Here is a 20,859-nt window from a genome sequence, read left to right as displayed (position 1 = left end):
AAAGGGAAGAGACGGAAGGGACAGGAAGGAAGGGAAGGAAAGAGAAGAGAGGGAAGGGACAGAAAGGGGAAGGGAAGGAAAGGGAAGAGAAGGAAAGTCAAGGGAATAGAAGGGAAGGGGAAGGAAGGAAAGGGATGAGAAGGGAGAGACGGAAAGGAGGGCAGGAAATGAGGGCAAAGGAGGAGGAGGAGGAGGAGGAGGAGGTGGGGAAGAGAAAGGGAGTGTGGGGGGAAGAGGAGGCGAGGATGAAATGTGGGTGAGGGAGGGGATTTTTTATTTTTAATATTTATTCATTTACTTGTTTTTAAATATAACCAACGCCTCTCTCTTTGAGAGCAATGCCAAACTAAAGCGGAACCGTAGAGTTTGAAAAACATATCTGAAGTCAATAGAAAGGAGGTATGGCAAAAGCTAACTGATCATATTTTCCATTCATCTTCAATCATAACAGATGAGTTATTTGGTCTGTAGACTATCACTAGTCCTTGAAATATCGATAACAAAACAAGACGTCATTACCTCATGCGGGGAAAGAGAGAGAGAGAGAGAGAGAGAGAGAGAGAGAGAGAGAGAGAGAGAGAGAGAGAGAGAGAGAGAGAGAGAGAGAGAGAGAGAGGGGAGAGAATGCAAGTGGATGTAGAGGGGGGCAAATAGTGTACAAATCTTGTGTTTATGAATTGGACTAAGCAATTTGGCATATGGAATTTATTCTGGTGTTGTACGAGTTTATTTCGCATAGACGTGTCAACTATAACTAGCGAAATAATTACCAATGAAATCACATCCTTTTTTTAATATACATAAGCTTGCGAGCTGATCGGCTGGGATCCTCGTCATGACGTCACTGATCTTGCATCTTGAGCAGAGTTGCCAGATACATGGTTTCGTCTGAATTATTTTGAAATCTAAACGGTACGTAGATTCCTCCCAGTCTTTCGAATAACATTATTTTTTTCGTAAAATATCCCGGATCTATTCTCTGTGCCGTTGTTTTCATCGCCAGCCCGATGGTCTGAATTTAGTCCCCGTGCATTTCTGGAATCTTCCTCCCATATGGCAAACTGGGCGGGTTGCACAACCCTACAAGCAGACACACAAATCGTTAACATGGTCTATGTGTGCAAACGGACCTATCTTATCTGCTATGGACGACATATTTCTGTTTAGAATGAAAGTAGAACTGCTAATTAAGAACACTTGTACTGCAGTATTAAGTAGGTATGGAATCGATAACATATTGTATGAATAAAGAAATAAACGAGAAAATGTACAAATGAAGGAGTACAATGAAGGAAGGCATCGACTAACAGATAAAAAGAAAAAGTACACTAATATATACAATAATGATCCATTTCTTTTACATAATGCAAATATATGCAAATCCACAGGAATGTTGTAGGACATTATATTTTAATATTCATTTTTATTCTTAACTCAAAACATCTTCACTGTACATTGAAATTACACGAATCATTTCGGATATTTTAACCTCAACATATTATCATGACCATTTGTGATAACTGTTTTTTCATTCCTTTGTGTGTGTGTGTGTGTGTGTGTGTGTGTGTGTGTGTGTGTGTGTGTGTGTGTGTGTGTGTGTGTGTGTGTGTGTGTGTGTGTGTGTGTGTGTGTGTGTGTGTGTGTGTGTGTGTGTGTGTGTGTGTGTGTGTGTGTGTGTGTGTGTGTGTGCGTGCGCGCGCGTTTACTTAATTGTAATATAAAGGAAAAGATCAATGCTCGTCGGGACCCGTCTCCTACTCTACAATCTATCATACCTAGACTCAAATACATGTATAGTTCAAACTTAAACTGTGTGTGTGTGTGTGTGTGTGTGTGTGTGTGTGTGTGTGTGTGTGTGTGTGTGTGTGTGTATGTGTGTGTGTGTGTTTGTGTGTGTACGCGCGCGCGTGTACAGTTCTTTAGTGCACATATACTGCCCAATTGCACATTGCAAGGCATTGGTCAGTTGCAGTTCCCCCGCCCTGCATTGGCCAGACTCTATTACCTAGGATGTCCTAATTCGCCTTGAAGAATGAGGGGATATACGTCTTCGTATGAAGACTTGCCAAAACTCTTCCAATCGTCGACCTTCTTGCTGTAACGTCCGTTCTTCGTAACCGTTTTCTGTCGTCTACAGTTGCCATACCTTGCTCCCAGGATTTATCAGAATGGGCTTCCACGGGCTTAACCAGCATCGACGGTTGGGAATTCGTGAGTAAAAACGACTTCGTTTGCAATATCTTATTTTTGAAATCTCCAAATATAATGACCTTTCCTTCATATATATAGCAAAGCTGAATGATGAACTAGAGATTGTAAACCTACATCAATGTTATACATTCTGTTGAAATTGTTGAAATGTTGTCAGGGAAGTCATATTCTGTTTATTCAAATGGAGGTTGGAGGTAGGATGTGGGAGGAAAACTGAGCCTTTACCTACTAAGTACCCTACAAGACTCTGCAGACTATAAACACTTCTCCAACAACATCAAGACCCTCGGATATGACACGCCACAACTAGAACGGAAGAAATCTTCTAACTACAAACTACCCAAATCACAACAGAACGTAACATCCGGTTCGAATTTTGCCCATAAGGACAGAAGCGCTGGTGAGCAGTTCGCAACAACAACTACCCACCAATTAACTACTCTCTGGATGGATCCTCAAAGGTTTATGAACATATTTCCATTTTAACGTGATAATCTCCCAATCTCCCCTCCATAGCTCTCTCCCCTTTCATTTCCTTCCTGTTGAAGGGATGGACAGTGTAAATACGAACAGGACAATACAAAGATAAACTCGAAATGCTCGTTTCCGTGATCATACGAACGCAAACAGATGAGGAGGCTGCGTGCGTGACAATCTTCACGTTCACACAGATTCGGGTCACGCCTTGATATTCACATCACCAAGCGGCCTACGTTGCATTGGAGCGTATCCTTTATCCAACACCATTAAAAAAAAAAAAAAGGGAGAAAACACTAAACCCAGCTCCAAATCAATAAAAAACCGCTATTTGCACCAATACTCCATGACGTCACCCAAGACCCGACATGCTAAAAGAAAAAAAAATCGAATCTCCGCAGCATATTACCTAAACGCGTTCCTACTACGGACGCTGTCACCAATTAGCCGCCGCCCTTCCTTCGTCAGCCTCCACAAGGAAGGGGCAACTATATCCTTATTAATGACGTCGCATGTCTCGAAGGGCATTACTGACGGACGCCCACGGGTGCTCCGGCCTTGGAAACACCTACCGTCAACCCCGCCAGAGGCACTCACCCATCATCTCCGCCCACGCCAGCCATCTGATCCTCGTCTCGCATCATCATTCTATACGGAATCTTCACCTACAACATACCATGTGCACCTCAAAAATAATAAATAGATAAATCATAAATGAATAAACAAATAAATCAAACAAGTCCATGTTGTTATAGATGCAATTGCCAAAATGGATGTATCCACAAACTTTTCATATATTCTACAGCCACGCAAGCGCAAGCCCCCCACATACACACACACACACACACATATGTATATATATATATATATATGTATATATATATATATATATATGTATATATATATATATATATATATATATATATATATATATATATGTATATATATATATATACTGTAAATGGGTACTGCGCACAGATGAAGTTGACAACGATTTTTTTTTTTTTTTTTTTTTTTTTTTTTTTTTTATAACCTGACAAGCACCCATCACGAGCATTCCAGAAAAGTAGTATCAACCAGAGGGTCTGATTGGTTGTAAGGGAGGCGGCTCCGAGCTGTGGGAAGGATCAACACGCGAAAAAGGTCCTCAGTTGTTTGTTAAAAGTTGTGGTCATTAGTCCGCTGCTGACAGCATCTCTCTCGATGCAGTAGAACACTGCCTCGGCCTCCTCGAAGATCGACCGTGGAGGTCGCCGTTTTCTTTGGGAAGCGAAGCTGAGTTGAGACTAAGTTTGTTGCCCTGTGAAGGCAAGGGTAGGGAAGGGAAACACGGGACTCCCCTAATGAGACTCTTCCAGAATCCGTGTTAAATGAAAACATATGAATGAAGGAGACTGCAAGAGCCCATAAGGCCTACACTAGGCAATTCCAAGCCTCTTACCATCTTTCATCCCTATCCATTAAGTTTTTTTGTTTTGTTTTTAACAACCAATTGATTCAGCGCTCGCTATATTATTACTAAATCTATTCCATTCGTTAATCACTCTCTTGGTAAACCAGTTCTTGCCTATTTCCGTCTTAAACCTAAATGCGTGTTCCCTCCCTCCCCTCGCCTTCCCATCCATACCTGCCTGTACGAAGCTTCTTCGCGGATACTACGTTTGTTTTCAGTGTGACAACGAGTGGCGCCAGATTGGATGTGAGAAGGGAGTCTCTTCGACAGAGTTGTTGGAGTCCTGCGCGGGGACGTGGTGTTTACACTCACGAAGTGTTTATAAACAAAACTCATCCTCCTCTCGGAGGGAGGCAGTCGCTGTTGGCGAGTCTGATCTCAGTTTCCCTGGTCCTGTAACCCGTGATGGGGTCTACTCTGGTTCTGGCGACATCAACATTCCGCGCGAAAATTCGCTGCAGGTTTCCCCCCTGGCGATGCCCGTGGGTCCAACAGGCTCGGAAGAAGAGATAGATGGTGTTGGTGTTCTTGCTGACTGTGAGCTACCGAAGGAAGAGTGAGGTTCCGTCCTCTATGGAGTCCATTTCCCTCCAAGTGTATTGCTAACCAACACCGAGAAGACCCTACCTGGGGGAGAAAGGTTCCATTTATGGCTCTCCGGAACTTCTTTACTAATTGAAGCTGAAACCCATTCTTGACGCGTTTCGAAATTGAACTTATCGCAGGTGAGGACATCCCAGAAGAGGGAAGAGTCTTCAATTGCCCTTCAGCTCGAACTCGAACCCGAAGAAGGGACGGGAGATTCCGTTCTAGAACTGGATGACCTGCTCTGTTCGGTCCAGGTCGGTGACGCAAAGGCGCGCACACACACACACACACACACGTACACCTACACACACACACACACTCACATATACATACATACATGATGGTGAGGATGGGCTCAGATTTTTTCCCTATTGAACATATCCAGAAGTTGAAAAAGTAAAACTAAATTAAATAACAGATGAAGAACTCCCAACGACGCCTCCATGCGTGTCCTCTTTTCACAACATAATTGGGAGTTGTCAGACTCCCATGGAGGTCCAGGTGACACTTCATGCCGAACTTTTCGTCAGCATCAGCACCACTGTCCTGACAAGTCAAAAGAAGAAGAAGAAGAAGAAGAAGAAGAAGAAGAAGAAGAAGAAGAAGAAGAAGAAGAAGAAGAAGAAGAAGAAGAAGAAGAAGAAGAAGAAGAAAAAGAAGAAGAAGAAGGAGGAGAAGAAGGAGCCGTCGTCTCCGGGTTGAGGTCCGGACGGGTGACAGCAAATTTGGAGAAACCGTAATAAGAAAATGTTATGAAATAAAATGAAATTACAATTAACGAGATGAATACGTTCACAGCAGGAGAGCGGCACCCAGTGACCGGGGGAAGTGCCACTTTCCCATCCGGGAGCCTGGCACTCTCCTCCTCCACCTTCTCCTCCTCCTCTTCTTCCCCTTCTCCTCTTCTTCCTTATCCCCCTTTTCCTTCTCTATTTCCTCTTCTTCTTCCTTCTCCCCTTCTTCTTTCTCCTCCTCCCCTCTTCGTCCTTCTTCACCTCTTCCCTGTCCTCCTCATCCTCTTCCTCCCTCTCATCTTCCTCCCTCTCTTTCTCTTTCCCCTCCTCCCCCTCTTCCCCCTTCTCCTCCTCCCCCTCCTTTTCGCATCCGACCTAGATATGGACCAAAAGGTCTCCTGTCGGCATGCTCCGCCTTTGTAATCCTTTTGTAATCCTCCTACTCTTCCCCCTCTTCCTCGTCCTCCTTAGCCCTCTGTTCCTCCTCTTTTTTCTTTTCCTCCTCCTCTGCCACCAGATCTCCCTCGGAAATGCCACAAGAGGCTTCCTCCGATCCTACGCGAACCAAACTCGTGAGCACAAAAAGACACACACGGATGTACACACGCACGCATACATGTCATTAGAAAAACAGACACACACGTACTCACGCACAGACACGCAAACACACACGACTCGGTGGCGCGGTGGTAGAGCGCTGGACTGGGAAGTACGGTGCGTGCTCGCAGTACCCAGTTCGAATCCTGCCCAAGGCCGAAATTATTTCGGTATCGCTGTGCTTCGGGTCGTTACTCTGACTCTCGTGGGCGGGGAGTTGGGTGTGTGTGTGTGTGTGTGAAAGGTCATAGCATTACCCATAGATCGGTCATACGAGCTCTGAGCTCTCTTCCGGGAGGGAAATAGCTGTCGATCACGAGTCCATACACGCGAATCCAGGAAAACACCGAGGACATCCACGAAAAACACCATGGCCCAGAGTTACGCAGCACTTACAAGTGGGGTGTAATCTCCTCTAAAACAAACAAATAAATAAATAAACAAGACAATAACTTATATTACTACTTTCTACAGCACCCTTCTTCAAGCACTCCTTTACCTTCTCTGATTCCACTCCGGACAGAATCGCTGGTTATCAGCGACGAAATATATTCCCATAAGAGTACATAAATTCGCATGACTATCAGGGATGTGGAGTCGGATGGTATAAGGTCCGACTCCGACTCCAACTCCTAGAATTCCTAGGATGCTGACTCCGACTCCGACTCCTTTGATTCCTCCGACTCCGACTCCTTAACTCCTTGACCCCTATGTGGAAATCTATTCTGCAGATCCATATACCAGCCTCCCACACCTATTCGGCTAGCATTCTATAAATATTTTTCATGTATATTATCTTTTAAGTGAAACATTCACTTGTATGATAAATATACTCATATACACTCACCCAGCTTTATATATATATGCACACAAGCACGTATATTCGTATAAATATATATATATTAAATATATAATGGTATTATTTATGCTCATGATCATCTACCAGCTTATGAGCACTTTCAAATCTGCCATAGCAGCGTTGCCACTTCAAGCTATATATTATCTTTTTTCCTTTGTGCCCCTCCCCTCCCCCCAAAAAAAATCATCTGTTATTTCATTTGTCCATTCTTATAAACTTTCTATCACAATATTAGGAAAAATGTGACAAATCATGACGAGGAAAGGTTAATGGAGGATGCCCTACCTAGTACTTACTGCAGAATCAATTTCACCATGTTATCATAAAAACCAGGAATCAGTTCAGGAAAGAGAGAGACAACCTTCCCCTGTGCACACAATGTACATAGCTGCTGTTGTTCCTCCCCTTTTCAGTCATCACCAAATGCTGTGACATATGCTCTAATGTCATTCCTATCTGGCCTCTGAGACTGGTCAAAGTTTATCTCAGGGCATTATCCCAGCATCCTACAAAACAGTAAACCACACAAAAACACTTCCATTGACTTTTACATACATGAAGACGTACGTGCATAGTGCATACGTAGTGGATATTTACTAATGTCTACACTGTCATGTACGTGTGTACATGATGGAGTTCTAGATGTTAACATAATTTGAATTAATTAGACTGTCAACAAAGGTAAAGTAGCTAGTTTAAATTATTTAAAGATAAAAATCATCTCTGTCACTTGAGAGTTGACAAATTATTCAGGAATTTGAATTAATAATTATATCCATTGAATATTTATTAAAAATAGAAATACATTCCACTGGCTATAACTCCCATAGTATAGAATGAATGAAACGTTAATACAAACTACATTCTGGAAACTTCTATAAATGGTATATATCCTGTAACTAGCTATACAAATATTCTATACTGGATGGTTATTCAATTTTCTCAAGACAAAACATCAATTTTTTTTTTTAGATTTTTTAAACTTGGAATAATGAGACCTACTGCTTTCTATTTGCACAATAGCAACAAATTATTTCACAGTGCACATCTACTGACAGTATTTTACAGCTATTGGACTTAAGGAGTCGGAGTCAGATAAAAAATTCCGACTCCGACTCCGACTCCTAGTACTCTTAGAAATCCGACTCAGACTCCGACTCCCAGCTAAGACCTCCGACTCTCTCCGACTCCGACTCCCAGCTAAAACCTCCGACTCTCTCCGACTTCGACTCCGACACCGAGTCCGCAACCCTGATGACTATGCGATGTAATGTCAGAAACGAGCGCGTGTGGCCTCGAGAATTAGATCAACCTACAGAAAGAGTGACAGAAGGCAGTCTGAGAAGTCGCAGCCACCAAGAGTCATCTTTTGAATGATTAAAGAACAAAGTAAGATTTTTTCCATATATAGATAAATAAAGAATCCTTAAAACGTGATCAGTGGCTATAGCCGCTTCTGTACACAACTCTCCATTCGTTTTCCTGCAGACTCTTCTCTCTCTCCCACGAAAACCTATTCCGTGAAAGCGGGTGGTCTGGTCTACGTGCTACTTATCCATATCTAGACTTTTCTTGTAAAACTCTACTAGTTAGGCACAAGGCAATTACACACACACTAACACACACACACACACACACACATGCACACACGAACGTGAGTACAAGTAAATGTGTACATACACAACCCTGCATACACAATCGCGCACACACACGAATACGCAAGCAGTGACGCAATGATGACATCACAGGTTATTTTAGGATTTTACTCTCTTGAGATCAGGATGGCGTGGGCGGAATCCTTTCCCTCCCCACTTCCCCTCCCCTCCTCCTCCCCCACTTCCTCCTCCTCCTCCTCTTCCCCACTTCTTCCTCCTCCTCCCCCTACTACTCTGGTTTGTGGTCCTTTTCTTCCCCTTCCCGTATGAAGTATCGAGTGCATGTTTAGTACAGCCTATATTAGGGACTTTGGTGACACCCCTATGGACCAGAGTCACATAATATCCTTTTATGACCGATGACTCCTCATCACTCAAAGAATGCTGATCACTTATTAGCTTTTACAATACCTCACACCGTTCTGCTGTCGCCCTCTTCTTCAATCTCTCCTTTACTAAACTCTATGACAGCACTTCGGCGTCATGTTGCTCCCAGGGACAGAAGCGCTGGTTATGGCTCACAAAATAAATCTCTTCCCCCACCTCCTCCTCCACCTCTCCCTCCTCCTCTTCATACATGGTAAGCCGTTCATGGAATTCCTTCATATTTCATCTGTCATCTGACATGTGCACCACATAATTTGAGAACATAGGAATAGAGGAGACTGCAAGAGATCATAAGAGCTACACTTAGCAGCTCCATGTCCATTACCACCATTTATCCCCATCCTTAAAATTATCTAACATTCTTTAGAGAAAAATATACACATATATTTTCAGCGCTTACTACATGGTTAAATCTATTCCATTCGTTAACCACTCTATTGGTAACCCAGTTATCTAAACTAGTCCAATATAAACCCATTACTATGAATTCTGCCCCGCTGTCGTAACATGATGACCTTGTCTGGATCGTCCTTGTTAAATGTATTATGTAAAGCTCGTTAACATGGTGCTAGTTTAGTATCCGCTAGTGCTTACTGCAAGTTAGTTTACCCGACATGTTAGCGTTGACACTAGGATAGCTTGAAGGCAAGTTTACTAACTTTACCTTTGATATTAGGCAAGTAGAGGGGTAGTTTACAAGTCGCCAGTAGCAGCAACTACTAAACTAGCCCCGCGTTAACGTGGCATAAGTATAGAGTATTGATTTCCTTAATAAAAAGTGAATAAATAAAATATAACTTGCTGCCTGGGTTGACACTCACATCCAAGATCGCGACAAACTATGTACTTCCCTAATTGTAGGGAGCTACGCTTGTGGTAACCATTCTCTTTTACATCATTATAACTTTTCTTAAAATCATATACGATTTCAGCCTGTAATATATATTTTAAGCTATTCCAGGGGTGAATGAGCGAGTGTGTGTGTGTACGCGCGCACGCGCGTGCTATAAATTTTCTAGACAGTCTAAACTACCCTTCAGTGAGAACGGTTACAACTGTTATATATATATATATGTATATATACATACATATATACACACACATATATATATAAATATATGTGTATATATGTATATATATATATATATAATGTGTGTGTGTGTGTGTGTGTGTGTGTGTGTGTGTGTGTGTGTGTGTGTGTGTGTGTGTGTGTGTGTGTGTGTGTGTGTGCGAATCGTCGTCGTGGCTATCACTTGAAGCAAGGATGGTTGTCTCCACTTAACTTCTTCATTTAATTTCATTTAGCTTCTCATTGTAACTTCTACTTCTGTGGGTCCTCTGGTGATTCAGGAGACCCAGCCTTGATGCGCATTATCTGCTGCAGACGTTGCAGACGGCAGTGGGAGGTCTCTGGCGATCTGGATGTCTTTGCCTCTCCTTTCGGTTTCGGCGCTTTTGGTTGATATTGTTGGTTCTGTCGGTTTCAAAGATCTGGGCTCCTTGATAGGTCAGGTGTCTCCAATTGTCCCGGTCTTTGATCAGCTGTTCCCAGTTGTTCCAGTCGATGTTGCAGTTCTTTAAGTTGGACTTTAGAAGGTCTTTGTATCGTTTCTTTTGGCCACCGCGCGTCCGTTTCCCAATTCGCAGTTCAGGGTAATACACTTGCTTCGGCAGTCGAGAGTCATCCATGCGGACCAGGTGACCAGCCCATTGCAATTGGTCTTTGATGAGTTAAGGTTCAATGCTTGGGACATTGGCCTCCGAAAGAACACTGAGGTTGGTTCTGTAGTCTTCCCAGCTGATTCTAAGAATGCTTTCGAGATAACTTTGGTGGAAACGTTCCAAGTTTTTGGCATGGCGGCGGTAAGTCGTCCAGGTCTCTGAGCCGTACAGCAGCGTTGGCATCACGACCGCGTTGTACACAAGTATATTGGTTTCTTTCTGAAGATCACAGGTTTTGAAGACAACGAGAGAGGAGCTTACCGAACGCTGTCCCAGCACACTTAAGTCAATGTTGGATCTCAACGTATATATATATATATATATATATATATATATATATATGTGTGTGTGTGTGTGTGTGTGTGTGTGTGTGTGTGTGTGTGTGTGTGTGTGTGTGTGTGTACCCTTGGGCACGGCTGTCCTGCGAGTTGCAAACTAACATTTCCCGAACATGACACCTTCATTGACATAAAACCAAATGACGTTCGTCCATGTTCAGTTGCTTTGGTGATGCCACCATCATTACCATCACCACCACCGTCACTTCCAACTTCACCACCAATGCCACAATCACAGCCACCATCTCCACCTCCACCACCACCTCCTCCTCATGGCCGTCTTTGTCTCTTATCGGAAGCATTGGACGGGGGACCCGAGCGCCGAGATTGGGAATGACATTACAGTAGCCGTGTAGGCGGCAGTGATGCGCTGGGAGGCAATAATGTACCTGATAGTACACACACACACACACCTGCACCGTCCTTTGCATCATCTCCCGATGCCACACACTCTTTCTCCGTCGCATACAACCCATCCCTTCCGCACAGATCCTGCACGTCACAATATTACCCATTGATCGGTCATACGAGCTCTGAGCTCTCATCCGGGAGTTTAATAGCTGTCAACCACGAGTATAATACGTCAGGGCATATAGGGGATGGGACCATGCTGATCAAGTTCCGCTCCCTTCTCTTGTCTGGGACACGTTATCGTGCTTTTCCTTCCACCGCGGCCATTCCCCCGAGGTCCGTGCCACCCGTGGGTGCAGATTTAAAAAGAGGAAAAAAAAAAAAAAAATTATGTGGGAGGGAGGCGTAGATTATCACCGTGGGGGGAGGAGGAGGAGGAGGAGGAGGGTAATCAGTTCCCGCCCCCAACAACCACACACACACACACACACACACTTACATGTACTATATCCGATCGTCTCTTTGTTTTGCTGTAAACAGCGTCAGCGTCGACTTATCGCTTTTTCGGCCTTATCATGTTCCTCGAACTGCCTTGGGGCGAGTTCGAGGGTGTCTGTCCGAAGGGGGAGCTCCTTCTTTGTTGTATGACTTCACGTCAACTTGATACAAGGAGATAAAGGACGCCCCCCCTCCCTCCCCCGTTTGCAGTATGTTCTGTTGTGGATGTGTAGATAGTGGAACTTTAATAAAGATCACATTTATGCAAGTCTGTCCACACTAATACACAAGTATGCACTCTCTCTCTCCCACACATACAAATAACAAAATGACAGTGAACTATGATGTAAACTAAGAGTTCTTTCGACCCATGAGGTCAAATGGGAGAAATATTTATAGTATACTGCTGCTTAGTATTTATACAAATGAATCTTTGGATCTATTATATTCAGTGACAATTATGCGATTGAAGGAAATTTTTCTACCTAGTATTAGTTTAAACGTCTTGACGCCATTTTTATTCGCCTGGAGGGCATTTTGCGTGAGAATATTCTCATTTCTCACATTAGCCATGACGCCTTAAATCATAAATACTTGTACCAAGCCCCCTTGCGTCTCCGTGCTTTAGGAAATACAGTTTTCAGTTTTTTTTTTTTTTTTTTTTTGGGGGGGTGAGGTCAGGTGAGGTTGGATTGGGTTGGGTTGGCTGGGGTAGGGTAAGTTAAGTCTTGTTAGGTTAGCTTCAGTTAGGATTGGTTTGATTAGGTCTAGTTACGTTAGGTATTTGTTTCTGATATTTAGTTTCATTGTTGTAAGTCGTCGTTGATCCTTTTCCAAGCTGCCAATGTCTCTGATGGAGTTCCAGGACCTCAGGATAGAGGTGATAGTAATCAGCAACTCGTAACAACTCGAGGTCGAAGAACGTGTGATGTTGTTTGATGACATTTGGATTTTTTAAGCTAAACCATCGCACTTTCAGTCCCTCGACGCTTCTTCGGGACACCAAGGACGATAAGGTCATTACAGGTAACCACACAAACATATCGAGATCCTTATCACTCTCCAGGTAACTCCATCGAGAACATATTCGCTCTCCTAGAAACTCCATCGAGATACTCTTTTGGTAACTACGTCGAGATCCTTTTCGTTCTACTGATAACTACGTCAAGACACTTTTCCCCCTTCTGGTAACTACGTCGAGATCCTTTTTGCTTTCCTGGTAACTCCATCGAAATCCTTTTCGCTCTCAAAAGTCCATCTCTCATTAACAAGCAATATAAATCGTTAGTTCGTTCACATTTGGAATATGCTGTATCCGTCTGGTCACCGAATCTCATTAAAGACATTGACAGATTGGGAAAAGTACAACGGCGAACCACAAAACTGATTCCAAATATCAAAAATAAATCATTAGCAAATCGACTAAAACATATGAATCTGTTTTCCTTGAAAAGCGTAAACTCAGAGGTGACTTGATACAGGTCTTTAAGATTCTAAAAGGAATTGACATCAAAAGTGACCAAATTTCCACACTGAATGAGAATCCGACAAGAAATAATGTTCTCAAACTTTCAGGGAATAGATTTGATTTGGAAGTGGGTAGAAACGACTTTGCCGTGTAGCTAATGAATGGAATAAACTTCCTGCAGAGGCAGTGCAATGTAGTACAATTCGAATCTTTAAGATTCGTTTAGATAAACACTTAAGATGCTGTAATGGTTACTATTTTACATTATTTATTTGTGTTATTGTCTGTTTATCATTCCCTTGATTATCATTTATCATTAATCTGTCAATTCATTATTAATTATTCACCTATTTATTATCTAACTATACCTGTTTATGTTATTATAATTTGTATTTATCATTATCATAATTTTTTTCTTTTTTTTACATCCGACCTAGTTATGGACCAAAAGGTCTCCTGTCGGCATACTCCTCCTTTGTAACTCCATCGAGATACTTTTCGCTCTCCTGGTAACTCCATCGAGATACTTTTCGCCTTTCTGGTAACTCCATCGAGATACTTTTCGCCTTTCTGGTAACTCCATCGAGATACTTTTCGCCTTTCTGGTAACTCCATCGAGATACTTTTCGCCCTTCTGGTAACTCCACCAAGATACTTTTCGCTCTCCAATTTGGTTTAAGTTTTTTGTTTTCAAATAACTTGTAGTCACAAAGTTAGTCTTAAATATATGCATAACTTGATATTTAGATGGATTAAATTTCATAAGTTTTAGGACCACTGGGCTGGCTTCTCTAAATTTTCTTCAATACCCAGTTGGTGTTCACTTGTTATACAAATAGCACAGCTTTCTACCTAACTTCGTACACAAACTTAGATACAGCAGATTTCTATGTGTGATCTTTTACTTATTCATTCATGAATTAAAGCAGCCCAAGAAGGAATACCGTGTGATTCCTTGTGTAATGTTTCTTTTTAAAAGTTCTGCCCTTCAAAACAACGTCTTGTTCAGACCTTCAAAACAACGGACTGTTGAGACCTTCAAAAGAACGTCCTGTTCAGACCTTCAAAGGAATATCCTGTTCACACCTTCAAAACAACGTCCTATTCAGACCTTCAAAACAACGTCCTATTCAGACCTTCGAAACAACGTCCTATTCAGACCTTCAAAACAACGTCCTGTTCAGACCTTCAAAACAACGGACTGTCCAGACCTTCAAAACAATGTACTTTTCAGACCTTCAAAACAACGTACTGTACCTTAAAAAAACGTACTGTTCAGACCTTCAAAATAACGGACTGTTCAGACTTTCAAAACAACAGACTGTTCAGACCCTCATAACATCGTCCTGTTCAGATCTTCAAAACATCGTCCTGTTCAGACCTTCAAAACAACGCACTGTCCACCCCCACACAATTCCGTGGGTTACCTCGTATTCCATGTACCGAGAGTTTGGTTAGCAATCTCTCGGGCGAGACAGTATATTTTTTTTCATGAGACCAGATATACAATACAGACACGAGCAGACCAGATACACAGCTACTTATTACTGAAATCGTGTTCCCCTTCAATTATTACACAGATGCTTTCCGTATGATGTTCAACAGTATTCCTTGCAACTATTTTTTCAATTATTCTTTCTGTGGCAATAGGAGTTAAGCCTACAGGACTCTAGTTTTATGGGCTTTGGTGTTTTTTAACCTGTATGTTGGAGTTTCTCTACGGAAGCCGAAATGCCCAAAAACAAGTGATAACCGCGAATCTCGATGGACGAGACCCGCCTAACACCCTCTCTCCCCCCACCACATCCCCAACCTACTTCACTGCTGCAGAGGACGACACAAAGCGCGCGTGCTCGACACCCACAGGAGACAATGACCACTTGAAGTGAGGGGGCGTTATCACCACACACACCTCCAAGCTGGCCGCGATTAAAACAATGGAGTGGCACCATTTAAGACAATTTGTATGCACGGACTTCAGTAGCCCTCAGCATTTCAGTCACGTCAACACCTCTGCCTTCAAATTCGGTGCCAACGATTATTTGTTTTCTTCTCTAAGGGAGGGGATCAAGTGGGTCCCTGAATCCGTACAATGGTGTGTAACGCATTGGCAAGTGGAGAATGGCAAGGAAGGACATACTTCGAGTTTCACACCAAAACTCTCCCTCTTTCTCCTGTGTATGCGGCCGTGGAGAATCGAAATGGATCGCATAAAAAAGACTTTTCAAATCCCCCAAAACAACAAAGGGTGATGACCTCGGTAAATCGTTCTTTAAAGCGACGCAGCGACGCTCGGCCTGGCGGCGAAGTCCACGACGCCCCCGACCACCACTTCGAGGAGAACCTCGCCTCACAACACCCGAAGAAGGCTATCCGGGCCAAGTACGAGCTCTCTGTGACCAAACTGGTGCAGGAGACCGGACATGGGACAGAAGAACCCCCGTCGTCCACCACGGGCGCTTCCGACAACGGCGCCAAGGAAGAGTCCCCCGTTTTCCCGTGCCCTCTGTCGACAGACTTCACGCACAGGCGACAACAGTGTTGCATCGACGGGTTCTTCCTGGTGCACAAAGGACCCTTCAGCGAGTTCGAGAGCAACTGCTCTTGCACCACAAGGTGCCTGATTGATCTGGGCACGAGAGTCTCCTGGTCGAGTTCGTCTCTACGACACGAGGTCAAGAGGACAGAGGTCGTCCTCAACAGCCTGGCTCGCGTCTCCGAGACAAACAACCCAAGCCGGAGGGCGACTCAAGGTGATCCTCCAGGTGGACTTTCGCTCCCGAGATTAAACACAGACGATTCGAGTCGTTCTTCCCATCGGAGGAACGACCACCAGACCCCGCGAACTCAACTCAATACGTCTAAATACGCAGGTAGGTTTCATGGGCACATGGCATAAGCATGGAAACCAATACACACAAAGTGTATGTATGTAAAAGAGCTGGGATCCATCGTAAAAGAAAAGCTGGGGCAGAAGTTAATGATGATATTTGTTGCCACAAATTTCACTGACGGGGAGTGGCAACGGCCCTTGGTCCCAATGGGAAGAAACTTTGAGCTACTGTTTGCTTTGTATTAGTGTGGGACTGATTCTACATCACCAGGCTCTGGTTAAGGATTGTCGGGAGACTTAGTCACAGAATTTTGTAGAGATTTAGTTTCAGCTGATGATTTGCAGCCAGTGTTTAATGATTTACTATACTAAGCTACTTCTACTTTATCATTGCAATATATTGTGGTGTTAATATCTAATTTAATTTCTGTATACTGTATATTTTCTTGTGAATAACTTGTAGAGGCCCCATTCCAGAGGAACTCATTCAAAGTTAGCACTGTCCAGGTGGTCATCAGCCTTTCATCCATCCGTGGACGTAATCTATCAACAGTTCCGTAAAGAAAATTTATCCACCTATTTATATATTAGAAGACCCCATCCCCCTTTTAAGAGAGGTAGCCACCCAAGGCACACACACACACTTCACCCATTTGTTGTCCCTTTCGTTCTGGCTCCTTGTGGGTGAAAAGCCACCACTACAGCACGAGAACTAAAACCACAAGAAGGAAGAACCATCACAATATCAAAAGATTATTCTTTGATCTCTACTTATTTTTCTATCATTTTTTTTTATTTAATTGTTTAATTATTTATTTCAATCTATTTTTATTAGTTTATTTAGATTTCTTTTACCTCTCTATTAATCTTATCTATTCTATCCACCTATTTATCTCACTTTATCATTTTTTTTATTAGTTTGGCTATTTAGATTTATTACTTATCTAATTATCTTTATTATAGATTTTTTCTTCTACCAGAACTAATTTTCTCGTTACTTTTCCAGAGGAACGTCTATTCGTGTGCCTAAATCACGGATGTGGCAAGGCCTTCTCAAGGAACGAGGAACTTACCCGTCATGCAAAAATTCACTCAGGCCTCCGGCCATTCGTGTGCAAGGTATTCTTTTTTATTTTCTGCATGAGGGGACGGAGAGGGGGGGGGTGTCGCCGAGTTAATAAAGCGGCCTTGCTGTGGATGTGCTGTGTCTTGCAACACTGCTTCTGACCCAGGGCAGTGGACAAGATGCAGAGATGACCCGTCATCCAAGAGGTGCCAAGATAAGAGGGGGGGGGAGAAGAGGGTAGAGGGAATTGGAGTATGTAGGGGATGGAATGGGTGGGAGTGGATTCTATGCCTTTGTTTTTTGGCTACCTCCTGTGTAAGGGGGAAAATCTTTGATATATGTATATATTTGCTTAGTACTACTGCACATATACAAACTATGATAGAACATTATACATTATTTTTAATTTTTAATTCTGGGCCCTCCATCACAATGCCACACTTTACAGATTTTGTTCCAGCTAATGACAACGGTTTTACCCAGTTGCTGGTAAGACCTTGGGCTGAGAGAATTAACACTATCTCACATAAATACTTCAATACTAAGAGGTGAAGTTTTTTAGATAGGTGTACGGTGGATGTATATTTGACCTAGCCACCATCCCCTCCCTCCCTTTATGTGGGAGAAAAGGACTTCTTGTATTTACCTAATTGTAGTATACAGGAACGGAGCAATGCTCATTGGGTCTTGTCTCCTATTTTCCAATATATCATACTTAGTCTCAAATTTATATGTATATATTGGTACATGTACTCCTATGATACATTTTATAAACTTTATTCTAGTTAATGCCTTACAATTCTATTCAGCAGAGAAGACCCAATACTGAAGGGGTTGATTACAGGTTACATGTAGTGGCATTTCTCTCTTTAGCTGTGATTTATGGCAAAGCTATATGGCTGTGATCTTCGACATAACTTTTAACTTTCTCCAAAGAGAACATTTTGTGGGAATGGGGAAATTACACCCTCAATTTTCTTTTTCTTTAAGGAATGTAGCAAAGGGTTTGGACGCCGTGACCACCTGACCAAGCACCAGAGAACGCATCTCCCGATTGCACTAAAACGCAGCTACTTGTGTCCAGTTCCTGGGTGTCAGCACAAGTAAGCTAATTTTTTTAATCCTCACTTAAGCATCACTAGCATTTGTGCAGTTATATTTCTCATGTAACTTCCTAAATGCTATTTTTGACACTGTATTCGGTACATATCTATATCATGTTCTGAAGTTATTAGATCTGAATTGTGAAATTCCTCCTGTATGTCTAGTAATAAAAAGGATGAGGGTGAGAGTGATTGTGTTTGTGAGGATGACGAAAGAAACGAAAAGCTCAAGAAAAGTGGAGTGGGAACTCTTATACGGGGAGATGAAGAGAAAAGAAGATTATACTTACATTTAATATTTTTAAGAGCAGAAACAAAACTAGTTCTCTTTCTTTTGGTTTTGGGGGAACAAACTCGTAAGTGATTATTGGGATAGAAAGCTCCTATAAAGGAAGAAGATGAATTAGATGGGAAAAATGCTACAACTTTTTCTTCTTTCACACTTGCTCTTTTTCTTTCTATGTTACCATCCATGCTCATCTCACACATGGCTTGCCTGACCCTTGCCAAACTGCTCATTTGTCCATACTTTGTATGATGCACTGACCGAAACCCAACACCTGCCTGCCTTAATGACATCCAGGCTGATCATGTATCTCGCCACATCACAGCCCCCTAGGTCAGTTTCATAAGTGACTAATTGTCCTATATACATTATCTTATCAAAACTGGCTTTCCTGGAGTCTGGTACTAGAACATTATTCCCACTATTTGTTTCTCCCCAAATAATATTAAATCTTATTTCTTGATGATCGTTAGACCTTAGACTATCTCCCACTTTTACACTTCTCGTTAGGTGCTCATTAGTTAAAAGCAAGTCCAGAATATTCTCTCCCCTCGTACAGTTATAATATGCTATAGGATATCCTGCACCACATCTAAGAAATTTTGTGCTTCCTGATCTACTAAATTTTCCCAGTCAATATTTCAATAATTAAAATCCCCCTTGATCACAACATTTTTGTACTGGGATGCCCTACGAATTTCATGAATCAGGGATTATTCTGCTCAATGCTGAGGTTAGGTCTATATAGGATGCCAATAATAAGTTTCTTATTCTTGCCTATAATCTCCTCAAATAGAGTCCGTACTTTCCTTAATCGAACTGTTGATAATACAATTAGTTGTGTTTTTAATTAAAAGTGCTACTCCTCCCCCACTCCTGCCTACCCTATCCTTGTGAAAAAGTTTATATCCTTTCTCGATTTCCAAGAGGAAATGTCTATCAGCCATATTGATCCAGGTTTCAGTAATAGCTAGAATATAAAATCTCTCTACACATGCTTTACCTTGCAGCAAATAAATTTTATTTATTACATTTCTGCTGTTTGTATAGTAAACCTTTAATGCATCCTCACTCCACCTCATTTATTCGTTTCGCAGCCCCTCTCTGAGATGTTTCTATTGCCTAAACTATATACCGATACCCCCAACTCCCACATAATCTACCCGGAAAAACCCTGCAGGATGCCTACTTCTCACTCAAGGGATTCAGCAAGGAGCCAAAATCCTTTGGGTGACAAGTGCACCCCGTCTCTTGTATACTCTCATAGATGATTCTTACCATAAAAGTGATTGACAAATGCCCGTCCATTGGCCTTACAATGTTTTGCCAGCCTATAATTCATTGCAATAGCCCTGGAATGCCACATGCCTTCAACTTTTCACCTCGAAAGGATTCCACATACAACAGGAATTCCTCCCTTATCCCTAATCTTACCTAGCGTATCCTACAACTGCACGAATAATTCCTCACTCCCTAACTTACCTATGTTATTCACTCCTGCACTCAAGCAAACAATGGTCTCTCACCTTCCCCAATCATACACTCTTCAATCCTGTCTCTAACATCACCTATCCCCACCCCAGGAAAAAACACCTGGGTCCTATGCTTTCTATCTTGTCACAAAAGGCCCTATCTAAATATCTCACATAGCTATCCCCTATAACAAAAATCTTATCTGTGGGCGGGGATCTAATGACTGCCCTATCCTTCTTCTCTTGCATCTTCGTTTCTTCTTCTTATAGACCCATGAGATCTTGAAAAGAGTTCCTGCATTCAAGTGGGCCTGGTGAGAGCTTTTTATCATCTCTCCATGTTTTTTTGGTCATTATTTTCCACCCGGGTTACAAACATGGTTTGTCGTCCATGTTTTGGGCCTTTGAGCAAAGAACTCAATTCTCCTCTATAAGGTCCTCAACAGTCTTCTCTAAGGCTATGGCTGTCCTGGCAGTGTAAACACACTGGAAAAGGTTGATGGCCTCAGTCATAGCTAAGAAGTTCTTCATATAAGTTCCTATCTTTATAATCATTAGTAAGAGTGAACTACATCTTATGATTAATTTTGCAGATATACAAGATCTGATGCTCTGACCAGACACCAATGGTCCTTCCACCAACTCAAGACGACTCAACCTAGATCAAAGACCAGATTATAAATAAAAAAAAAAATCTTAAGTTCTTTGATATTTCCACCCATACCTATTTCATAGCTTTTATCATTTATTTGTGGGCTGAC

The 20,859-nt window shown here is 42.3% G+C and overlaps 1 protein-coding gene across 1 annotated transcript; it reads left to right on the top strand.

Annotated features, from left to right (window-relative positions):
- Positions 1–15,268: 15,268 nt before the first annotated feature.
- On the top strand, positions 15,269–20,779 carry LOC143027977 (uncharacterized). Its single transcript, XM_076189619.1, has 5 exons — positions 15,269–16,211; positions 17,178–17,290; positions 18,228–18,340; positions 18,924–18,959; positions 20,692–20,779. The coding sequence occupies exons 1-5, from the start codon at positions 15,431–15,433 to the stop codon at positions 20,777–20,779; spliced, it is 1,131 nt and encodes a 376-aa protein (XP_076045734.1). The 5' UTR covers positions 15,269–15,430.
- The last annotated feature ends 80 nt before the right edge of the window (positions 20,780–20,859 follow it).

Source organism: Oratosquilla oratoria, chromosome 9, assembly GCF_046742065.1.
Source record: "Oratosquilla oratoria isolate Oo_2021 chromosome 9, ASM4674206v1, whole genome shotgun sequence".
Lineage (NCBI taxonomy): Eukaryota > Metazoa > Arthropoda > Malacostraca > Stomatopoda > Squillidae > Oratosquilla > Oratosquilla oratoria.
Note: the sequence above shows the minus strand (reverse complement) of the source record. Positions and strands in the feature narration are given on the sequence as shown.

What these genes read in the sequence shown, in the direction of transcription:
- LOC143027977 (XM_076189619.1), top strand. Translation starts at nt 15,431, where the DNA reads ATGGTGTGTAACGCATTGGCAAGTGGAGAATGGCAAGGAAGGACATAC. An exon ending in TCCGGCCATTCGTGTGCAAG is followed by an intron (nt 17,291 to 18,227) that starts GTATTCTTTTTT and finishes TTTTTCTTTAAG; the next exon opens with GAATGTAGCAAAGGGTTTGG. An exon ending in GTTCCTGGGTGTCAGCACAA is followed by an intron (nt 18,341 to 18,923) that starts GTAAGCTAATTT and finishes AATGACATCCAG; the next exon opens with GCTGATCATGTATCTCGCCA.